At 42.1% G+C, this 17,792-nt stretch overlaps 1 protein-coding gene across 3 annotated transcripts in view; it reads right to left on the bottom strand.

Annotated features, from left to right (window-relative positions):
- The window catches only part of EPB41 (erythrocyte membrane protein band 4.1), a 120,219-nt gene that overhangs the window by 53,765 nt on the left and 48,662 nt on the right, over nucleotides 1-17,792 (bottom strand). For all 3 annotated transcript variants that reach the window (XM_018563848.1, XM_018563851.1, XM_018563850.1), the window contains exons 3-5: nucleotides 17,514-17,717; nucleotides 10,960-11,064; nucleotides 8,718-8,760 (exon numbers count right to left, since the gene is read on the bottom strand). In XM_018563848.1, the coding sequence (XP_018419350.1) occupies nucleotides 8,718-8,760; nucleotides 10,960-11,064; nucleotides 17,514-17,717 (352 nt within the window). The remainder of the gene's footprint in view (nucleotides 1-8,717; nucleotides 8,761-10,959; nucleotides 11,065-17,513; nucleotides 17,718-17,792) is intronic.

The raw sequence follows: 17,792 nt of genomic DNA on the forward strand, positions 1-17,792 counted from the left end.
ACGGCCGGCTCGGAGGTGGTTAATTCAAGCCGACCTGTGACACTGAAGCTGTCACAGGCTCTTTTGATCAGGAAGTCAGCGAACACATACCGCCGATCGCTGAAAATTATTGTTATGTGGAACAAAATACAGATTTTAATTAGAGGTGGAATAAGGGACAGTTAGATGAGCTGGGCAATCTCCCCACTTTTATAAAAAGGAACTGTATAGACACATTCAGGCTGAATCAGGTGTTAATGTCTTCTTCTTGGCCAAAGCAGACTACATGGTACCAAGGACAGTGCCCTGCCCTTGAAGTGGATCCTTAAAGGAGAACTATGAGGCGAGTGCTTTTCACTCATCCTCATAGTTCTAGCCGACCTGTGGCAATGAAACTGTCACAAGTCGGCTCAGTAGATCGGGAAGTGAGCAAACATACCGGCGTTCGCTCACTTCTCGATCCTGTCACGGCAGAGAGCCGTGACAGGGGAGGGACTGGATTCCCCCCTCCCCTCTCCGATCCTCCAGCGCTGACTGGCGGAACGGACGTGGAGGGGGCGGGTACAGCTGGCTCTGCCTCTAGATAGATCACTATCTAGATCACTATCAGCTGGGTGGATCCAGACAGAATTGTCAGGATCCGTTCCGGCTGCGGCGTCTAGTTTGTGTACTCCAGTTACCCTTATGAGAACTATGGGGAAAAGCCCTGACCCCGTAGTTCTCCTTTAAGGTATATCTAAGGCCAAAACGTTTCCTTTAATGTTGATAAAGTAGGTGATACTTAAACCTCTTGTAGAGTTGTTTTTTTGCCATCTATGTCACATTGAGGAGGTTTTTACTGCCTGTCTGGGAGACACAATAGAAAGTGAGAGGAAACCTCTCCACACTGAGGTAAAATCACCTCTCTGGCAGTGCTTATGGTAACCCTCTATTCCTGTTATGCTGACAACTGTATACTTTTGAATTACCCATCTCTTTATGTCCCAGTGACAATAAGGTCATTTATATAGGGTAAATCTGCCCAGCAGGGATAAAGACAGCAAAGACATTTCCATACTCTATCATATCGCTAACTGGAAAGTCTGACCATTTCCTTAATAACAAAATGAAATAAAGCAAAATAAAATGGCTAACAAAAAAATAAAGAGCAAATATATATTCAAAGAAATTAGGCTGCCTCAGTAACAAATCTTTATTGATGTAATGAAAAGAGCAAAGAATAATGATATTTCTTCAAAAAATGTTCAAAACAATTCTTTAAAACAATTTTTAACCAGGCAGTCAGCAAAGTCACCGTAGGCTTAACTATTCCTTGTTATAAACATTTGTATCTGCTGCTGTGCCATCAGAGCACAACCCAATTATTATGGTCTACTGGAAATTATACAACTGCCAGAAATGCAAACTCAGACCTTGAAAACATTACCAGGTTCATAATGCTGCCAGTCTAATTAAGGTTATATTTGCCAGGAGTTTTAAGTACTTTTTAAAAAGTCTACTCATGAATCATTAACTACGTAAAGGCTTCCTTCAAATATAGAGCTGAAGTAATAAATCAAGTATATGGCCTCCTATGAATGAAGTTTATATTGCATCTATATGTAAAAAATATGCATTCATTAAAAAAAAAAAAAAGAAGCAAAAAGCGCAACCACTGCAAAAAAAGAGTAATTAAATATGGTTGCCCCAAAATATAATACATTCAATCTATACATAGGTACAAGGTTAAAACACACACACACAGATAAGATTTATATATATATATAAAATCTCAAGCTGATCTTGTTTACATTTAAATAAAATAATTTCTCTCAGTAGAGGTTTCCAGTAAACATTAAGACTACTGCTGCGGTATAGAAAAGGACTATGAAACAGCACAAATAAGTTTGAGTTTTTTCAAGTGCACAGCGATCAAATACACAACACCCTGAATATTGATAGGTCACCGCTCCCTTCCTCCTTGTGCACCGATGTATGCTTGCCAAGTTCTGACTGGTATGGCCTTGGTTGTATGTTGGCATCCTATGGCAGACATCTCCTTCTCTTGGCCGGATCCGTGCAGTAAATCCGTACTGACTTAATTGGGGCTTGCCTACCTCTGTCTCCCTGCTCGGGGATGTACCCTATAGAAGTCAATGGCAATTTACTCCGCAGACGTGGTGCGCACGAGGAGGGAAGGATCGGTGAGGTCTGCTTTAAGGGGCCTACACGATAAGTGCACTGTATTTAAAGTATTTTCATTCCTGTATTGTCCAGAAGAGGGCACATTCTGCAAAAACAGAACTAGCAATATGTGGCCTTATCATCTATATTCTATAAGGTCCCATTCACCATTGTCTTCTGCATGAAAAAGTGCAATTTAAGTATCCCTTTCCTTCCTACATAGCTAGTTTACATTAGCAGGTTTGCATGCTTGAAAAAAGAAAATAAAGTATAATTTTTGTACATCTACCGGCATTAAGGGCAGGTTCACATCAGCCCACTGTGGTATCGTATGGTAAAGCACCATAAATGGGAATTTCGCAGGAAGAATGGCTCTACAAATTATTTATAAATATACCCATTCATCAGGTTAGCCATTGGGTTTTAAAAGCAACATTTAGCATAATACAAATGCTAGAACTGCATGAGTGAAGATATCTACTCTGGCAAGAGTTGCTTGAGCTAAAGGTTGTCCAGGTACCCATTTGAGAAAGTGGGGGTGTCCCTTCATAAGGAAGTGCGCTCATGAGCAGTATCGATCCCCAGAGGGAGGCAGCCCAGGTTGTCCATGGACCCCATGGAAATGGTGGCAAATTCAAATTATGGGGAGAACTCTGAACCCCTCTTCCCACTGGAATCCCAAATTTAAAGCTGAGAGGGGGAAGAGGCAAACTGGGTACCGGATAAGGAACAAGTTCTCACTTACTACCCTCAGAGCAGCAGCTGACTCAGCAGCATTGATCACTTAAAGGGGACATGCCCAATCCAGTCCTTGCCCTCCCAGTGGGCATAACTCCCAAAGTAGGTTTTTAGAAACAGGGCAGGGTCCAGTCTGCCAAGGCTAAGCCAAGGAGAAAAATTATCCAGATAGCTGCTGTTAGGTCCTGCTGTGAGCCACATTAGGGAAAACTAGCTAGAAAACATTTCAGAAGAAACAGCAGAAAATTATGTACTTATCTTGGAGCAGAGAGGCATTCATAACCTAAGGACACTAGCTAAAGCTGAGGCAGACTGGGAGTGGAAGGGGTTATACGGGGCAGTACTTCAGCTTCAATTGATTTGCCACTGTCCAATCACCTGAAGGTAGTTGCATAACTCACCTGTTGAAGAATTAGGCCCATGTGTCTTTTGATATACAATCAAGAAATAACGTTTTGCCAAAAGGTAGCCATGACCGTAATCTCTCTATGTCCATGTCTGCAAGGCCAGGGCTGTAAGTACGCTAAAGAAGCAGTGGCCCCTAAGTGCCTGTGATGTCACTGCATGCCGTAGGACTTCAAGTCCCAGGTGCCCTTGTGCCATTTCCAAGAGGAAATTTCCTCCTTATCTTTAAGCAGACCTTGCATTAAACAGCATGGTCCACTTAATATGTCAGAGACCCCTAAAGTTTGTAAATATACTTACTTTAGCTAACCACACCGTCCACCGTCCGTCCATTATTAACTTTACTATTGGGCGCTGTGTGGAAATATCAGGGATCTAAGCAGACCCCTGATATTTCCCTTTTAAAATAGAAAAAGAGATTGAGGACACAGTCCTCAATCTGTTTTTCTACAGTCCCTGTTATAAATGAACAGGAAGCCTCCATACTGAGTGCTTCTGTTCATTCATAACTTGTGGAGATAGTATGAGATAGTATGGGGAGATTTCGGTCTATTTTGACAGCTGACCATGGGGAACAAAAGTAGCCACCCTCCAGAAGGAAGGACAGTGTCAGCACCAATTTTGAAGATCTACAGCTGAGTGATACACAAATATTGTTAATAGTTAAGGTACTTGAATGTATTTTTAAGATTTAACTCCTGAGTTTAGTGTCATTATTTATTATTTTAGCAGTAGGAAGCAAACACAATCCCTAGTGTGGATGACAAAAAGACATTCCAGATGCTGTATGCAGGCACAATGTCTTGAAGGCCCAAAGCAGAAGCATGAACTATGAGCCTCAGAGAACACAAATAGGCACGATCAATAGGTATTTCTTATGCACTTACAAACATCAATAGAAAAAAAAATTCACAACTAAATTTACAAGACAAAAAGGGTATTTGGGTTTACATACACTTTAAAGATATTTAGAGCTGCAGCTAACGATTATTTTCAAAATCGATTAGTAATCTTACTTCTCAATTAATGCTTTCTGGAATATGCAACAGACTGACTTAGGAAACGCTAAGTTACAGCATGGAGGGTTCATCTGAATTGCTGATATATTTGCCTTTTAGTATCAGAGACCTGCAAGGAATGCAGTATGACAATGCAGGTGTATGGCAGGATAAGTGGAAAGGGCGGCTGCTTATCTACTAACCATCTGCTGTCTGGCCCCTGGATACTGACCGTAATGGCTGGTTTAAAAAAGTTGTTTTTGCTTTTATTTTTCTTCATGAGAGCAGTGTACTTTTACTTCTCCCTTGCTGTGCATATGGATTAGTCAACATGTATATTTCCCATGGCAAGGTAACATAAAAAGACCTAAACATTTTCCTCTGCTTATATCTCTATACAAGAAAATGGCAACAATAATATTGTATAATTTATGTTTTTAAAGAAGAAAAGTAGGTTTCCTATGTAGCCAAATGTATGGACATCAAGGTCTATCCTTTCAAGTGGCAGATAAACTTAAAAGCTAAAACACATACATACACACACTTGTAATGGTTATGATAAGTGAGAAGAATGATCCAGTTCATGACTTTGTCAAGTCAACAAAGAGCTTGCTTTACTTTTAGCCAAAAAAATCAAGAGTTTTCTCCAAATCTAACAGGATATCTTATGTGTAGCACAGAACATCACATTTTACAGCCAGACAATTGCGGGTAAAGGATGTAGAGAAATGGGGCAAACTCATCTCGCAACAACACAACACGGACGGCTGATCAGCTAAAGAGGCTTAAACTTAGGAGGCCGTTGAGCCATCTGGAAAGGGATCAGTGCTGCCCACCCCCTCTCAGCTCACTGGTTGCACAGGGACCTGTGCCAAAGGTTTATACACTGCGTGTAGGTCACACAATGTAGAAACTTCATAATTTACATTACAAATCTCAGTATAATGAATACAATAATAAAGTTAACTTTTTTTTCCCAATAGACATGTTTGCCTGGATAGGGAGATAGATAGATAGATAGATAGATAGATAGATAGATAGATAGATAGATAGATAGATAGATAGATAGATAGATAGATAGATAGATATTCACACAAGAGTTTCCCAGTTCTGGTCCTCCAGAACTACAAATGCCATGTGCTTGATTGTTTTCTTTTCATTTGAAAAAAAAAAGCTAATAGAGAACCATAGGGGCGACCGTTTTTATGTTCTCCTTCTGAAAATAATAGCTGCCTTGCAGTAATGCTGACCTCGTGGGCTCAATACTTTTAAATCACCAACCTGGAACATGTATGATAAAGACTTGCAACTTTTTCCTAACTCTCCTATCAGCATATGTCTTCTGGGTCAAAGCAATTATATACAGTAGTTGTGGACTAAATTTACCCCTATATGTCCATCTCTCCCTCTAGATCATTTATATTTTTTCTTTTACCTTGATACTATAGTGAGGAACTACTTTTATTGCTCCCAGTGACATCACCTGCTGGGAGGTCAGTTCCTATTAACATAAACACCCCCCCCCCGAACTACAATTCCAGAGAGCCCTTTCCCTCCACATAGTGTGTGGGCAAGATCTTGGAAGTCAAAGCAGCAGCATTGCTTTGCTGGGAAAGTAATCAATGAATGAATGTGGAGAGACAGAAAAATGGATGGGGGGGGGTGCGGAGTTCGGCAGGCAGGGGTGACCAAGCCCTGTGTAACATAAGTTTGCAGCACGTTGAATTTCTAAGAGATAAACAGTGATTTTACTGTACTTGCTGTGTATTTAATGACATAAAACATGAGGAAATGTACATGTACTACAGCAGGGGCGCTCACAATTTTTCATCTGGAGAGCTACTTTTCAAATGACGTGCTCTATGAGATCTACCAGTGAAAAAACACCTGCAGTCAGGGGTGGGAGGGGGCGTGGCGGTGCATTGGAGTCAATGGTTAATGCCTGCGTTCCAGTCCAGTGCGATCTGCAAAAATGCTGCAAGCACTATTTTTGCAGATTGCACTGGACTGGCTGTGGTGCCATTGACTTCAATGCACCACCACGCCCCCTCCTGCCCCTGAATGCAGGTGTTTTTTCGCTGGTAGATCTCATGGCATGTGTTCCAGTGCGTTCTAGAGGCTGAAGACTTTGTGGTGTGAACCAGCCCTCTCTCTTGGCTGTCTCTTTTCTCTCTCCCCTGTTTCTATCTGCTGTCTCTTCTCTCACTTTCTCTGCTGTCTCTCTCTGCTATCGCTTCTCTCACTTTCTCTGCTGTCTCTTCTCTCTCTGCGGTCTCTTACCACTAATGCAGCAGCTTCCCAGGTGGTCCCTCGCGCGCCGGCATCCTGTCCTCCCGCGGTGCTCGTGTGGCCGAAGTTGCATACCGGGAGAGGTGTCTCGCCCCTTCCCGTCTGCGACGTCTGACACATTCAGCCGGCAGCCGCACGAGCACCACGGGAGGATAGGACACAGGTCAGTGAGCCGATCGCGATCTACCAGTGTTGGCTTTGCGATCGACTGGTAGATCGCGATAGACGTAATTGGCCCCCCTGAACTAGACCGTTATCAGACAAGTCGCATCTCTAAATCGTGACACCTACCCTGGTTTACGAAGGGAGAAGAACACCCAACCACTAAATTATATGTAAACCCAATCATAATACATTTAGTTTACTTAAAAGAGAACTATGGGGTTAGTGTTTTTCACCATAGTTCTCTTCAGGGTCACAGGAGGACATATACTAACCTCCTCCTGTGACCCAAAGCTCAGTATATAGCGGGCTATTGCCTGTGATATACTGAGAGCACCGCAGCCGGGACGGATCACGACAATACTGTCGAGATCCACCCAGATGTGTGAATGACAGCCGGCTCTGCCTCTCTAGAGCTGTGCCCACCCCTTCCCCCGTTCGTTCCCCCACTCAGCGCTGGAGGATCGGAGAGGGGGGAATGCGTGCGGGAAAACTGTCCGTCACCGCTCACTGCAGGGAGACGATCGGGAAGTGAGCAGATCGGCGGCATGTTTCTGCTCACTTCCCAATCGATAAAGCCGACCTTTGACAGCTTCTTTGTAGCTTCCATTGGAAGGTAGTCACGTGTTAGGTTAGAAAACAAGACTAGAGCATTGTCGCACTAAAACAGAAAGTGCACAAACAAATGATGCTCATGGCAGAATCACCAGCTGTTATTTTAATGAAAGCTGAATATTCCAAAAAAGAGAAAATGACTATTTAAATGACATTAACATGTTAAAGCTTCTATGAGTTTTTAGTGATGGAGTTTAATCATGTGTCGCGAGTATATTTCTATTGCATACATTGTAACTTTATATATGGAGATTCCTTTTGTTATTTGTTGTACTTTTCTACTCATAATAAGTATCCCGACTTCTTCATTAGGTTGATGCAAGCCTTTGCAACCCTATGATAAATTCATAGAACAGCAATGGCATATGGACAAATGACCACTGAGGCTTGTTGACACTGGCATGCAGGCTGGTACTGAAATGATAAAGTGTCCTTTTATTACTATTCAAAATGGGCACCACAGTAGCAAAAGTTAAACTGGATATCTGTAATTCCATAAAAGGGGAAATTATTAAAGGTTTCAAATACTCACTTTTAAAGACATTCTTAAAAAAAGACTAACCGAATCAGGTACCAGCCTTCCTTTTGCTGTTGCTTTGGCCTTAAAGCCAAAGCCCAGTCCTTGACAGTCGATCATGTGACTTAGCAGTGCAGCAATCTGATGCCTCAAGCTAGCATAAAAGGTTTGTAAGTGTTTATGGCTTTCTTCAGAATAAACTGATCAGGTTGATCCGATGAAACTTATCATTACATCTAAAAATCAACTTTAAAATGATCAGAAAGAAAAGTAGTGGCTGCTACATTGTGCATGATCAGAACAAAACCATAAAATGCATGCTCCAGCAATACAGTGGGGGGAATTTATGAAAACTGGAGCAGACAAAAACTGGAGCAGATGTAAATGGCAACCAATCAGCTTCTCTCTTCAGTTTGTTCAGTTAAGATTTGAAAATGAAAGAGAAGCTGATTGGTTGCCATGCACAGCTGCTCCAGTTTTGATAAATTCCCCTCATGGTGTGTTAGAACATATCCGAAATTATCCTGGATGCATATAGGCTTTTGTCAGAATGTACTCATGTATAAAGAGTTTCCTGTATTCACTATCAGTAGATGGCGGTCACCAGCACACCAAAAGTATTGTAATCCAAAGTGCTTGTTTATTCAAAACGCCATGTCATCAGAACTAGCGCTTTTTCGGGGCCGCGCAGGGTCCCATTAATCAGGCTCAGCAATGGCCGTCAATCGTCATTGCTGAGCCTGATAAAGGGGACCCTGCGCATCCCCAACAATTTGTACATTAACCTATACAGTTGCAAATGCATGAGGGATGGTATAATGCTTAGGTCACAATAAAATAAATGTACTTACCGTGCACCTGTTTCCTGATATCTTTGACAGGGTCTATCCACAACTATGAAAGAAAGATACAAAACATTTTCTTATTCTTAGCACTGGAATAAACTACAGTTGTAGCTTTCGATAGTAACCCCCAGAAAGCAATGAACAGTAAAAATTAATTTTAAACAACTTGCTTATAAAAACATAATTTTCCTTCTTAAAAGTAGCAATATTGACCGTTCATCTGATATAACGTTTTCAAAACCCTAGTATACTGTAGAGAGTACGACCCCCCATCCATCTTCATCCCACTTGCAAAGTTAACAGAAGTAGTCACTAGAACAAAGCACTTGATGTTTTAAAATAGTCCAGTAAAAGCTATATTTTCACTGCGGTTGTCCTAGTCAAGACATAGATTTTACTGAACCATTTAAAACATCAAGTGCTTTTTGATGTTTTCCCACAGGATAGCTAACCATGCCTTAGGCTGTGCAAGTAGAATGAACGTTGCAGATGATGAATATCACAACTGGAGTAGCACTAGATCTGCCATGGCATTAGTAAAGGTGGCTACAGATGGGCAAATCTCTCTTAGGAAGCAATGGGAGGTAAGAGATTTGTACATAATAAACACTTCAGTCTTTTAACCAGGCTCAGCCAACAAATTAATGTGCCTCATGCTTTCAAAGTCTCATTGCTGATTGTAAAAAGGAAAGGGAATGATCAGCAAGTTGCCAAAAGGGATTTTCTAACCAAGACTGAAAATCTCTGATGCTCGGACCGACTCATCTGTTTGCCAAATGATTTGCTTTTTCGAGTCATGTTTTGCTACTTTAAAAGGAGAACTATGAGGAGTGCTTTTCACTCACCTCATAGTTCTAGCCGACCTGTGACAATGAGACTGTCATAGGTCGGCTCAGTAGATCGGGAAGTGAGGAAACACATACCGGCATTCGCTCACCTCTCGATCCTGTCACAGCTCTCTGCCGTGACAGGGGAGGGGCTGGATTCCCCCCTCCCCACTCCCACCCTCCAGGGCTGACTGGCGGAATGGTCGGGGGAGGGGCGGGTACAGCTGGCTCTGCCTCTAGATAGGCAGAGCCAGCTGTCACTCACGCAGCTGGGCGGATCCAGACATAATTGTCGGGATCCGCTGCGGCGTCTCAGTATACCGCGAGCAGCAGCTCGCGGTATACTGAGCTTAGGGTGACGGGAGGACGCTAGTTTGTGTCCTCCCGTTACCCTTTGGAGAACTATGGGGAAACAAACGCCCTAACCCCATAGTTCTTCTTTAAAGGAAAGGCTCACTTTTGGTAAACTTTCCCTTTAATAAATCCAGCCATTTGTTCTACACATTCCAAAATCAAAAGATCAACCACATCAGTGATAAGATCCCTTTAAAGGAAATTTGACTAGTGAGGCTATATTGCAATGTCCAGTCCTGCAGGGCCCAGGCCAGACTGAGGACAGTCGCACCTGAATGCTGCAATGGAGAGACAAGCTCTAGCAGCAATATAAAGAAAAGTCTTGATTGAAGAAGGAAAATCTTGAAAATTAGCACAAAAAAATGCTAGCAAAAAAAGTTGGCCTTCCACACAGCATTCTGTGAAATCCCAAAACGCACATTCACGCATTCACAGTGTGAACTAGACAAGAAAGAGATAGCCTTAAAAGCTACTGGTTAGATCTCTTCCAATATAATGTGTAACATCTAAATAGGTGTTTAGTACTAGTAGGCTGTGAGGAATAAGAATTCCTACAATGACTGACTGGAAGAGAAATACACTGTGACCTATTTGAAAGCTACAAGTTGCCGAATAGTGCAGGAATGTTAGTTTAATGCCAGATCTCTTCACAAATAATTTCTCGGCTCTACTCTGATGTGCATCTTTTAAATAACATGTGCCAAGCATCCCTTGTCTGTTAATCATAATGTTTGCTGAGTGATGCTGAGCAGAGCTAGACAGACAGAAGGGTCTCTGTGTCCGTTGGAGAAGTGCAGTCAACCGTTTGCAAGCTCATCCTGTGGAGATTAATCTGGTGAACAATGTAGTCTGAAAAGGGTGTATTGGTGGGAGCTAATCAAGGGAAAGCGGTTCTCTACAGCATCTGATAATGAATGAACAATGAAACTGCTGCTGAGAGCATCAGTGTTTACACAGGACCAAAACACAACTTGACCAGAAAACCTTGGAGTCATGACCCCATGTGGTCCAGATTTTTCTTTTACTGGACATAAACTAAGAAATTTTACTCCTAATATTCTTCTTACCTTAACAGCTGGAGAGTCCCATACGGCCAGGCAAAAGTAGTCTTCCTCCATGATGTTCAAGTGGTTGCATACTTTCTTAAAAAGGTCCTGTCCCTTGGCATGTTTCTGAAAAATGTAAAATGTGTTGGTAAACAAAAAGGACTCAATTTACAGAACTGCCTTACAAAAAAAAAAACAATTACAGAATCACAGAGAGAAGCAGTACCTGTACAGAGAGTAATACAGATGCTACAAAACCTTATTGATTTTGTCATGCTGGAACCGAAAATGACTTTTTTTCCCAACTTTTAAAATGTTTAAAATAATGTTTTCATTATTTTATTTAAATGTTTTTTTTTATATTTTCTACTTTACCGGAGCTTTGGGGAAAATAGCAGGGGTCTAAGACCCCTGATATTTCGCTTTCAAAATAGAAAAATAGATAAGGATTAAGAGATTAAGTGTGATGTAGAGCACTTCCTGTTCATTCATAACTGGGGACACATAAGCATACTATGTCCCCAGTTATTTACAAGCATAGTTCTGATCGCCAAGTGCCTGTAAGCCGCTCTCCATCCTGACTCCTCCACCTGTCACAGGAGGCCAAGCAGGGTGATGCGGGAGGAGAGCTCAGCCTCCCGTGACAGTTGACAGTTCTCTCTTCCCCGCTGGATGCCGGTCTGTGTCCCCTCGGATCCCTGCTGCCTCTGCCAACACAGACTGGCATCCAGCAGGGAGGAAAAAAGCTAGAGGTGCACCGCATTTTAGGCCATTATGGTACTATTGGCACTTTGCCCATAGTATCACTTTTGGCCGAAATGTTTTGGCGGATGACATTTTTGTGCATCCATACCGGTTACCTTCTGAAAACGCTAACTGCCTAGGTACTTCTGACTTTCAAACATAATGATTCACCTCCTAAACACACATGCTGAGGAGGATAGTCAGAGCAGATCTGTGCACTTGTTCTGGGTCAGTGATTCAGAAAGGACTGAAGCCACTGGTTTAGCATGACAGCCAAGGAGCTAGCATTTTCAGAAAGAGAGCTCAAGAATTGCACCAGCCCCATCTCTTCAGCACAGGTTTACTTTAAGACCACCCCCTTATTGGCACCAGCAAGTTGAACACCTACCAGCTTCTCACATTTTAGAGAGATTCGAATCTTGAGCTTTGCACACAATCTTTAGTGCCCTCTTCCTCTCCCAAATGGCTATCATAGAAGATATTGTTCTAGGTACACTATGTGCCACCATCATTTCGATTTGCAATTGTCATGGATTGCAAAACTGATCAATCTGGTGAAGATTTCCACTGCTTGAGTTTCCGACAATATAAAGCTAGCATGTGATTTAACTTATTAGAAACCACACAAATTTGAAATAACAGTTTAAGATGGAGTTTATATTTAAACCGATGGGCAGAAGCTAACTGGTTGCCTTAACAGGGGGTGTGAAAATTAAAAAAAAACTACTTGTCCAAGGGCTAAAGCGGGGGCCCAATCCTTGCAATTCAAAAAACGCATAGCGCAGGGCTGCACTGGACAGCAGTACGGGTTACAAAAAATACACCCTTATTGGTGGAGGGAAAGTACTGCCAAATAGTAAGTGTAGCGGGGAAGGGGGGGGCTGGGTCGGGAGACTGGGCGAGATTTAAGTGGGTAATTCAATTTTTCCAAATTACCTGGGAAAGTGAACTTACCCTTTAATGCGCATTGTGCGTGTTAGAGAGCGCTGCCACCGGCTACCATCAAATGGCACATAGTGGAATGGCGACAGCACTCAATGCACACAATGTCCTACACGTGCGTTTATTTGCATGCACATGGTGGGGGTGGCAGGGTTGGTTGACTTTAAAAAAAAATTTTTTTATATATTTTTTCTTTTTTTTTCTTTTCAAAGGAAATTACAAGCTCCTATGTGATAGTTTGAAGGTGACAGGTTCTCTTTATGGAACCTGCCTTCCAACACAGAACAGATAAACTCTTTCATACTATTCCAATCATGTATCCCAATATACTTAGCTTATGTACCAAAATCCATCTGCACAAAGGACTTATATACCACAATATTCTGTCTAAATTGCTTTTTATTAGGTACAAAGCAAGCATGCAGCAGCAAATACAAGTGCATAATTCTCCATATAGAAATGGAATGGAGAGATAGTGGAAAAATAGTGATATGGGCTGAATATTTTGATATAGAAATGCTCTCTGCAGACAACATTTGCTGCATTAGAGAATTGTTTGCCCAATTTGTGCCATTAGGCTGCTATTTTTATGCACGAAGCATCCAATTAGAGGTAGACTGGAGTGTGCTTCATTGTGTTATATGTAATACATATAGTTTAAGCAGAATATTAAGTATATACACTGGCAAACCATTGCATTGTGCTTTCTTAGGGCTAGTGTGCAAAAGCTTCAGAATCAGAATCCAGTGAAATGCAGAAAAATGGCTTGCAATAGAGATCAATTTTAGGTCAGCCTTCGATTTGTTTGAAAAGCATTTGATATGAATTCACAATAATTAGCATGAAGAAATAAAAGCTAAGCAACATCATGGAAAAAAAAAACACTGAGGGTCTGTTCACACGACGTCCGTTTTGTGTGCTGACCGGCTGCGTACGCTGCTGCACTCAAAATGCATCTCAATGTATCCCTATGTGTTTTATGGGCTACAGTTCTCACGTGCGCAGTCCGTTCAGCTTACGACAGAAAAAATACTGCATGTCACATTTTGTACGGTCCTGAAACGCACAAACGCGCATGAAACGAAAACGGAACAGAAACGCAACGCAGCTAAGGGGGAAAAAAAAGAAAACATTGTATTCTTGCTCCACTTATTATGATGTCATCAACGTTGACAACAAATTAACTGTCAGCATCCGGACCGAAAACGCATCAAAAACGCGTCAAAAACGCACTGCATCAGCAGCTCCACGTCTGCTGATCAGGACCTGATCTCATGTGAACAGGCCCTAAATGAAATTGTACACAGTTTCATAACAGCCAATTTCAAGTTCAAACTATCAAAACATTTAATTAAAAACTGAAGTTAGAGGCAATACACAAATGACAGTTGACACTACCTTATAGTATAGAGGGGCTGGACAAATCTGAAGAGCCAGATAACTGCACTTTAATTGGTCTAAAGTCTTATTAAGGGACTCAAGTCAAAAAGGGAAGCAAGTCAAATACAGAATGCTTGAGGCCCGGTTCACAGCTGGGCGATACTTGACCGCGCAGCAATCGTTCACGGTCCCCCTGCGGATTGCCGTGAGGTCACCCACCACTACCGATCGTGCTGGCGGTGCCATTATTTTCGAATGGCACCCCAGTGTCAGTTATGGAGTTTGCTGTGGCCTTAACCTCTTGCCGTCCGCCCGTAGTAGAAAAACGGACGGAAGGCACTGCTGCATTGGCGGGTTGCCGTCGCCAGACGGCATTTTTTTTCTGCTCGAAAAATTCGGTGATTTTTCCGTAATATAGTAAAAAAATAAAACCCCCAGTGGTGAATAAATACCACCAAAAGAAAGCTCTATCTGTCCACAAAAAAGGGTATAAAATTCATTTCAGTACAGCGCTGCATGACGGAATAAATGTCAGTCAAAGTACCGCAGCGCTGAATACTGAAAAATGGCCTGGATGGGAAGGGGGTTTAACACCGCGGATGTCAACTGGTTAATGATGCCACAGCGCTCTGCTTTGTGTACCAATTTGCCCTCTGTAAAATAAACAATTTTCTGCTGCTGGTAATATTGGTACCCTAGAGCTGTGGTTCTCAACTGGTGGGTCGTGACCCAAAAGTGGATCGCGACCCCATGTCCAGTGCGCCACCACATGCCTTCCACTTTTCTAGGTGAGAGGATCCTCGTCCTCCTCTTAGAGAAGCTCTGTCCGTTCTTGCACCGAGCAGCCATTCAAAAATGTGATGCCCGGTGCCGAGTGTCGACTTGAGGTGGGGCTATGGCTGCGAGTGAGCTCTATCCATACGTACATTGCTTACAGCTCATCACATTCTGGCTCCCGGCACCTCTACGGGCACACACGGGAGCTTTACAAGCAATACACATATGGATGGAGCTCCATCACAACACAGCAGCCCACACTGGACCCCAGGTTGAGGATCCACTCCAATTTCCGTAATGGCAACCCAAACGCACCTCCCACCCACAGTTCGATCGCCTGCACCGGAAAGCGCAATACCGCAACAGGCAACATTGCAGTGCAACTTGGGTCGCGACTTAATGACCGAAGACAAATGTGGGTCCCGAGGTTACACAGGTTGAGAACCACTGCCCTAGAGGATACTTTTATGTTATTTTAAAAAAGACTAGAACTGGACATCTTAAAAATGTGATATCAAGCTAAAGAACATTGTGTGATCAAAACTGATTTTCAAAGTACATACATGGAGGTGGGCTTATGTTTGTTATGCATTTTATTCAAATACTTCATTTCTTCTTAACATTATAAAATACTGCTCAATAGTTGTCACTGAACACCACCAACATATAGTTGATAAGAATAATGCTGTTTAAACTAGGGCTGCAACAACTAATCGACATAATTGATTATAATCGATTATTGAAAAAGTTGTCAACTTTTTCAATAATCGATTAATCGGCTTCCGAACTTAGGTACAGCCAAAGTCAGCATTAGAGCTTCAGTATTTTAGTATCACACAACAAAACAAGAACACAAACCTACCCAGACTAAGTGGTTCATTAACCAGTGCTAGTTCACTGAAGCATGATACACGGGTTCATAAATTTGCATTAAAAGAGCTACTCTTTGTTCCCGGATGTAACAAGAAGGCTCAAACGTGGTTCAAATCTATTGTGATCCATAGCATCCACACTTCTTCCAAAACAATCTTCTATTGTTTTGATGAAAATAAGCAGTTCTAAATTTAACAAGAACCTTATCAGCAGTTTGCCTTAAACTGTAAAGAAAAAAATAAATCTAGACTCTATCCCAAACAGTGAAAGGAAACACCTGCCTGTTCCATCTGCCTGAATGGTAGCAGCTGGATTGCCAAAGGATATTAGAGACCCACTTACATTGTATTTTTCTTTAACCTCTCCTATTTGTAAAATTAACTAAAAATCTAAAAAGTACACAAGTGGAAAATGGTGGACAAAGACCCCAAAATAAAGGTTAGTCCCCATAATTCAGACTAGTGCATAATATTAAAATAAACTGATTAGTAAATGGATGGACAGCTGCTGTCAGACTTAAAGGGATTTGCAGCCTCTGTGAGCAGGAACAAAACAAATCACTCTGACAACAGAAATGTTTAGACATGAGATGTATCTGAGCAGGATGCTGCACCTCACTCATACACACGGACAAGAGAACAATCTGATTTTCTGTCGGTAATTGCACTGTCGGAAGGAGATGTAAATGTGAGGGTGGAATGAGCCCATCACATCATAAAGAAAACAGAAAGGGTTTTAGTTGAACTTAATAAAGGTCAATGGAGTCAGATGGAAAAAAAAAACCTACAGGGAATTATGTTTATCATGTCCATCCTGTTGAAAAGAAAAAAAGAAAACCATCATGAAATTTTCCTATCAGTATCTTAACGCCCCTATTTCTACAACCAAAGAATTTACACATATCCTTAGCCAAATGTGCCATTTTGTTTAATGTTATAGGTAGGGATGTCCCGATACCGATGCTTGTCAAAATGCCCCGATACAAAGCGCCAAAGCTTGAGCTATGTTTTTGGTTTTTTTAACTTACCACGCCAAGCGTCGCGTCACTGCTGCTCCGGTGGGCGACGCTCCAGGCAATTAGGACCCCACCGGAGCAGCAGTGACGCGACGCTCCTCTCCAGCTCAGCGCCGATGACATCCTCACGTGTGAGGAAAATCGTGAGGCACCGCGATCGAAGCAACAGTGAGTAAGATGGGGCTTGGGCTTAGTTTTTTTTTGTGAACAAGAACAATCCATTGCGGCAGTGTATTCTATATGTACTGTACTGTACATGTACTACATATAGAATGCACTGCAGCAATAGATTTACAATTCTAAACGCAGCATTCCATCACATGCTTCCACAATTATGCCTCTTGATACAACATTCCTATCTTGTAACCCACGAACAGCAACCCCCTATGGATATACTGTTTTTCTCCTGCCACAGCACTACCATACTGATACTACTTTCTTCCTATGTACAACCCCTACAGGCTGTGTTCCCTTCCTGCAACCCCCCCATAGAAAGCAGTCCCCTTGTATGACCCTCAGAGACAGCATTCCCCTCTTATATCCTTCCAGTGAAAGCTCTTCCGGAACCACAGAGCAACAGTTAACTAGGAAGTGGATGTTTTAGAGAAAATAGAGTAAAACTGTCATTGGCAAAATCGGCATGGGGTGTTCTTGAATACAGATGGAGATAACTACATACAAACATATTAAAAAAATTAAAAAAACACACCTAAATACAAGAAATTAAACACAATATTTTGACCTTGCACCATTCTGGACAGTGCACACTTTGCTAGTAAATAATATCACTGTTATATTGATTAGACTTTGTTCATAATAAAATTCCAGAAGCTGTAACTCTTACCTCCAGCTCACACTCATACACAGTGTCATCAAGGAGAGAAACCTTGCAACGCATGTTGGGTGATTTCTTGGCCACTTTGTGCGCACTCTTTACTTCTGCATCAGCGTTTGCAGACTCTTGCTCCTTGTCACCTTCAACAGATTCCTCCCTGTCCTCGAAATCGGCTTCTTGGTCTTGATCGTCTTTTCTGTCTTCTTGAGCAGGCTAAAAGAACCGACCAGAAAACGTGTTAATTATAAAGTAGAGTGGGGGGGGGGGGGGGTTATTGTAAAATGAAAG

This window comes from Nanorana parkeri, unplaced genomic scaffold (assembly GCF_000935625.1).
Source record: "Nanorana parkeri isolate BGI_ZX_2015 unplaced genomic scaffold, ASM93562v1 scaffold705, whole genome shotgun sequence".
NCBI classification, from domain to species: domain Eukaryota; kingdom Metazoa; phylum Chordata; class Amphibia; order Anura; family Dicroglossidae; genus Nanorana; species Nanorana parkeri.